General features: G+C 52.7%; 3 protein-coding genes across 3 annotated transcripts in view; all 3 read left to right on the forward strand.

Annotated features, from left to right (window-relative positions):
- ETH_00010450 (uncharacterized protein) overlaps nucleotides 1-481 on the forward strand; it is a gene marked incomplete at both ends in the record, with an annotated part of 2,686 nt that extends 2,205 nt beyond the window's left edge. The window contains one exon of the mRNA XM_013376964.1: nucleotides 449-481. Coding sequence (XP_013232418.1) covers nucleotides 449-481 — 33 coding nt within the window. The remainder of the gene's footprint in view (nucleotides 1-448) is intronic.
- A 526-nt stretch (nucleotides 482-1,007) lies between these two features.
- ETH_00010455 (uncharacterized protein) lies at nucleotides 1,008-4,474 on the forward strand (the record flags this gene model as incomplete). Its single annotated transcript, XM_013376965.1, has 4 exons — nucleotides 1,008-1,265; nucleotides 1,834-1,918; nucleotides 2,025-2,199; nucleotides 4,165-4,474. 4 exons carry the CDS (start codon nucleotides 1,008-1,010, stop codon nucleotides 4,472-4,474), a joined length of 828 nt encoding a protein of 275 aa, XP_013232419.1.
- Nucleotides 4,475-5,120: 646 nt separating this feature from the next.
- Nucleotides 5,121-6,013, forward strand: part of ETH_00010460 (uncharacterized protein) — a gene marked incomplete at both ends in the record, with an annotated part of 1,273 nt that continues 380 nt past the window's right edge. The window contains one exon of the mRNA XM_013376966.1: nucleotides 5,121-5,912. Coding sequence (XP_013232420.1) covers nucleotides 5,121-5,912 — 792 coding nt within the window. The remainder of the gene's footprint in view (nucleotides 5,913-6,013) is intronic.

The raw sequence follows: 6,013 nt of genomic DNA on the forward strand, positions 1-6,013 counted from the left end.
CTTCCCGCAGGTCAGCCCAAACCCTAAACCCTAAACCCTAAACCCTAAACCCTAATCCCTGAATTCTAAACCCTAGGGTTTGCGCCGTGGGACCCCCGGCCGAGGCCCTAGACCCTCAACTCTAGCGGATTCCCTAGCGTCTGAGTCGCTGCTTGTACTCGCAAGGCGTAAACCCTAAACCCTAAACCCTAAACCCTAAACCCTAAACCCTACGCTTTAAACCCTCAGGCAAACCCTGAAGCAGAACCTCCGACCGGACTCTTAAGCCTCGAATCGCAAACCCTAAACCCTAAACCACAAACCCTAAACTGAAACGCTAAACCCTTTCTGCTTACAGAGTTCTAACAGTAAAGCTAACCCTGCGCCTTCAAGCAGACGCGCCAAGCCCTAAGCCCTAAACCCTAAACGCTAAACCCTAAACCCTAATTCTTAACTCTGATTCCTCAAGGGTTTACAACGCGCTGTGGTTTGGATGGACTGACGGCAGTGCAAGGAAATGCTTCTCTCTAGCAGCAGTCCGTCTTAACATTAATGAGGGATCTAGGGTTTAGGGTTTAGGGTTTAGGGTTTAGGGTTTGTATGTGTTTGTTGCAGGTGGTTCAAGCTGGTTTGTGTGCGGCGTGTTTTGCGGGGTGGTGTGTTTGTTCCCGGTGGGGATGTACATATATTTGCTGTCAGCACTGGAGTCCGCAGTACCTGCTGCTGCTGCTGCTGCTCCTGCTGCTGCTGCTGGCGGCGGGCTGCTGCACCCCTCAAACCTCCCGCGCTGCTTGCTGCTGCTCTGCGCCCTCTGGGCCTCTGCAGATGTGCTGCTGGTCTTCAGTTTATTCTTTTTGCATCTTCCCGTGTCTCCTTTGCCTGCGAACTTGCTGGAGCTGCGGGGTCTGTACCCGCTGCTGCCGCGCGAGCTGCTGCAGCAGCAGCTGCAGCAGCAGCTGCAGCGCGAACGCAGGCTCTTGGCTGCATGCGCCTTCCTCGTGGCCATTTGTGGCCTCATTGTCTTTATTATGATTCTCCAATGGACCAAAGCTGAGCTCACAAGTCCTTTAAGAAGGGCCTCCCACTCTTCTCTCTACAGAAGGTCCGTCGTGGGGGCCTCCCGGGGGGCCCCCCTGGGGGGGGCCCCCCTGGGGGCCCCCCTGGGGCCCCTCGGCACCCTGGGGGCCCCCCCGCAGCACAGCCGCGCGGCCAGGGAGCAGCGCAGAAGGCAGCAAGAAGAAAGCGAAGCAAAAATACAACTGGTGAAACAAAGACTGATGGTGGAGGTGAGCGACGGGGCTTTTTGGGGTGTATGTACACCCCAAGGTGTCTGTACACTGCAGTGCATGCGCAGCTTCAAGCGGCTCTTTTGCATGCCATTTTGTACCAATTAAATTACTTCTTGGGTCCCAGATTTGTACACAAGGGCAAATGTCCTTTTAATTCTTTTTTTTTGTTCTGCCTTTGTCTTTTCTCTTTATAATTCTTTTTTGCTGTCGCTGCAGCGCCATGTAGCGTAGCAGCTCACTGCTGCATGCATTTCCTCTGTTGCTGCAGCTAGCTGCAGCTAGCTGCAGGTAGCTACAGCCAGCTACAGCTAGCTACGGCTAGCTACAGCTAGCCACAGCTACCACATAACAACAGCTATCTAGCTGCTAGCTAGCTGTAGCTAGCTGCTAGCTAGCTGTAGCTAGCTGCTAGCTAGCTGTAGCTAGCTGCTAGCTAGCTGTAGCTAGCTGCTAGCTAGCTGTAGCTAGCTGCTAGCTAGCTGTAGCTAGCTGCTCGCTGCTGGTGGGAGCTGGGGAGCAGCTAGCTGTTGATTTATGTTGGAGTTGTTTTGTTTTGCTGCTGCAGCAAGTGCGGGAGCATCAAGGCCTGGGCTGCACAATTTGCCAAGAATCAATTTTGTGGGGTGAAGAAGTGCTGCGGGTGCCGGGGTGTATGCACACCTTCCACAGTTCTTGTTTGCTGGAGTGGCTGTCTAGACAGCTCAGCTGTCCCAATTGCAAGAGAGACATTTATGCTGCTGTCACTGCTGACTGCAGCGCAGCAGCAGCGGGAGGCAGGGGCCCCGGGGCTCCAGCAGCAGCAGCAGCAGCACCAGCAGCAGCAGCAGCAGCAGCCGCGGCCCCTAGCGCCCCAGAGCGCTTTCCCCTCGCCCAAGAAGTGGCAGCAGACACCACAGAAGGATGGATGGACATTGAACTTGGGCCCCGCACTGTGGGCTCCCAAAGCTAGCCAGCTAGCTAGCTAGCCAGCTAGCTAGCTAGCTAGCTGGCTAGCTGGCTAGCTAGCTAGCTAGCTAGCTAGCTGGCTAGCTGGCTAGCTAGCTAGCTAGCTGGCGCACCGGACACTGTCGGGCAACTGGCTAGCTAGCTAGCTAGCTGGCGCACCGGACACTGTCGGGCAAGTCTTCTGGGAGCAGCTAGTAGCTCGCTCCGTGGCTAGCTAGTGCCCGTTTGGCTAGCTAGCCAACCCCGCACCCACACAGGCGTAGCTAGTTGGCTAGCTGCTGGCTAGCTAGCCAGCTAGCCAGCTAGCTAGCTAGCCAGCTAGCCAGCAATGGGGAGATTTAGACAGGGGCCAACACTCCCCACACCTTCACAGTAGCAGCAGCTGCTAGGCAGCTGCACACAAAGAGAAGCTGAGTTTTAATTTCATAGACACCAACCCCACCCTCAACAATCTGCAGCAGCAGGGCCTGGGGGCCCTTTTGGGGCCCCCAGGGGCCCTCCAGGGGCCCCCCAGGGGCCCCCAGAAGGGCACAAAAGGTGGCCCCAAGGGGGGCCCCTAGGGGGCCCTTGGGGCCTTCAATGGGTACCTTAAAAGGGTCATCTGGCCCCCTTTTGAGTGCTCTTGGGGCCCCCAGTGGCCCCCGCAGGGGCCCAAAAGAGGGTAATAGGGTGTTACCCTCAGAGGCTCCCAGAGGCCCACGGGGCCCCCCAGGGGCCCCCAGGGGCCCCCGGAAGGTACTACAGGGGGCCCCCCAAGGGCACTAAGAGGGGCCCCCGGGCAACTCAAGAGGGGCCAGAAGGGTTTTTCTTGGGATTTTGTTTCTTGCGTTTGCGCACAAATGCAATTATGACAAACGCAGATTTGGTTGCATTAGTTGCATCAATTTAAGTCCTGCATATTCCTCCTGCCGTGAGCTTCCAAGATAGCTAGCTGTAACTAGCTGTAGCTAGCTGTGGCTAGCTGTAGTTAGCCGTAGCTAGCTGTGGCTCTCGGTGGAGAAACCTGTGGCCAGTTGCAGCTAGGTGTGGCTAGCTATAGCCAGCTGTGGCTCGCGGTGGCTAGCTACGGCTAGCTGCATCCAGCTACAACTAGCTACAGCTGGATGTAGCTAGCTGCAGCTAGCTACGGCTAGCTGCAGCTAGCTGCAGCCAGCTACAGCTAGCTGTAGCTAGTTCTAGCTAGCCGTTGCTAGGCGTAGCTAGCTGTGGTTAGCTGTAGCTAGCTGTGGCTCGCTGCAGATAGCTGTGGCTGGACGTTGCCAGCTGTAGCTAGCTGTGGCTAGCCAGCGCAGCTAGCTGCTTCTAAGGGCAAAAGATCTCAAGAAAAAAAAAATAAAAACAATAAAAATGAAGTTAACTAAATTTTGAGAATTTAATAAACGACAATTAATTAAATTTTGGGATTTATTAAACAAGAATTAATTAAAATTTGAAAAGTTGATAAACAAGAATTAACTGACTTTTGGGAATTTAACAAACAAGTTTAATAAAAGAGCAGCAGCGAGCATGCAGGCTGTATTCTTTATTACGTTAAATGTTTCTTTTCTTTAATTTGAATCTTTTCTTTAATTTAAATCTTTTCTTTAATTTAAATCTTTTCTTTAATTTAAATATTTTCTTTAACTCAAATTTTTCTTTAACTTGAGCCTTTTCTTTAATTTAAATCTTTTCTTTAATTTAAATCTTTTCTTTAATTCACATCTTTTCTTTAATTCAAATCTTTTCTTTAATTTAAAGCTTTTCTTTGATTTAAATATTTCCTTCAATTTGTGTCTTTTCGTTGATTTGTAACTTTTGGTTTCAACTTGCATTCAAGACAATTCATATTATTATTTTTGAGTGGCTAAAAAAGGTATTATAAAACTGTAATAATAAAAATTGAAGAGGACACATATTTGCAGAAGTATTTTATTTGTGCAATTAGCTGCTGGCAGCTTTTGCTGCGCTGCAGTCTGAAGAAACAACTGCTGCAGGAACAGCCTCGGGCCGCTGCTTCTCCAGTGCAGCAGCAGCAGCAGCAGCAGAAAAAGTATCAGCAGCAGAGAGTAAAGCAGCAGCAGAGAAAGCAGCAGAAACGCAAGCCGCAACGACAGCACCAAGGTCAGCAGCAGCAGCAGCAGCAACGAAGGCAGCAGCAACAGCAGCAACAGCAGCAACAGCAGCACGGCAAACAGCAGCAGCAGCGGCTGCTGCTGCACTTTTTGAATTCGCAAGTCCCAATTCATGTTTGCTGCAGCAGCAAATTGCCTTTAATGGGTTAAATGGACTTTGGGGGGTGCAGCAGCAGCCAGGACGACACTGCAGCAGCAAGCCGAAATGAACTGCTTCTTGTCTGGGAAGTTAAGCGACTTTTGAGGGCTCTTTAAGGTGAAAAACTTTCAAATAACTCAATTATAATTCAAAAGGTTAATTATAATTAATTAAAAGTGGCTAATTAAACTGAAGAAATCGAAAAAGACCCGAAGGAAAGCGTCGGCGCACCGAGTCGTCGCTGCAGCGTGCACACCCCCCTGATCGACTTTTCGTGGTGCTTTGTGCAGCAAAATGGACCAAAAAGGAGGCATTTCAGATATCTAAAACGGAAAAATAATAAAATAAATTTAAAAAATAGTTTTATTTCGAGTGGGAGGTTAAAATGCGGGCGGAAGGGGCTGCAGCACGAGGCTCCTGCCCAGCGCTGCTGCTGCTGCTGCTGCTGCTGCTGCTGCTGCTGCTGCTGCTGGTGCCTAGGGGCTGTGAAGCCTAGAAAGCCCCGCGAAGTGGTGCATGCAGAAGAATTGAATAGTCTGCTGCTGCTTTCCTTGGTTTTTATTAATTTGTTGCTGCTAGTTTGATATTTATGTCTTTTCCATTCGGCTTGAGGGTAGGCGAGAGCAGGGGCCGGGTCCTCCGCTGTCTGCGCCCACAATGCAGCGCCGCAGCTTTTCCTGTCTTTCTTTGTTTCCTTCTTTTTTGATTTTTAGTTTATTTTATTTTATTTTATTTCTTTTTCTTTTCGCGGGCGCGAGTCTTTCCCCGGCTAGTCCCCTTTCGCCCAAGCTGAGGGGCCCCGTGGAGTTTCCCGCTGCCGCTGCAGCAGCAGCAGCAGCAGGCTTGGGACCCGCGCCAGCAGCAGCAGCAGCGCCCGAGGACGGCGACGCAGCGCGTCTGTGGGAAGCAGCAGCCGCCGTACCCGGAGCAGCAGAAGGCGGCGCTGCTGCGCATGCATCGCCGCCGGGTTCGCCAGGGTCGCCAGCAGCAGCAGCAGCAGCAGCAGCAGCAGCAGGAGGTCCGGAGAGCCTGCCGTGGTTCGAGCGCGTGTCCCTGAGCTGCAGCGAGCCGAACCCGGAGTTCGAGCGGATGTCGCAGGTGTGTCTGTCGGAGGCGCCTGCTGCAGCAGCAGCAGCAGCAGCAGCAGCAGGTGTGGGGCCCCACAGCGTGCCCGTGGGCGAGTTCCAGCGCATGTGCCTGCTGGCAGCAGAGCACCTGGGCTGTCTCTACCGCAGGCTCGCCGTGGACTACTTGCTGCTGGCCCCCCTGTCCCCAGAAGAACTTGCTGCTGCTGTTGCAGAAGGACTTAGTGAGATTTTGGAAGAAGAGGACTCTGTCGCGGACTTAGTCATTTCCAAGAGACTTCCTCACGGGGCTCTTCCTGTGCATTCTCTCAAACAAGCAGTTCTCAACAAACTCCAGAAACTCCACAAAATCCGAAAAAGAAACGTCACCACAGCTCCCGGCATGCTCGGCCTCCAGCTGCAGCAGCAGCAGCAGCAGCAGCAGCAGCAGGGGGGGGGGGGGGCGGCGGGGGGGCAGGAGCGGCA

Source organism: Eimeria tenella, genomic scaffold (genome assembly GCF_000499545.2).
Source record: "Eimeria tenella Houghton genomic scaffold, Eth_scaff43, whole genome shotgun sequence".
NCBI lineage: Eukaryota > Apicomplexa > Conoidasida > Eucoccidiorida > Eimeriidae > Eimeria > Eimeria tenella.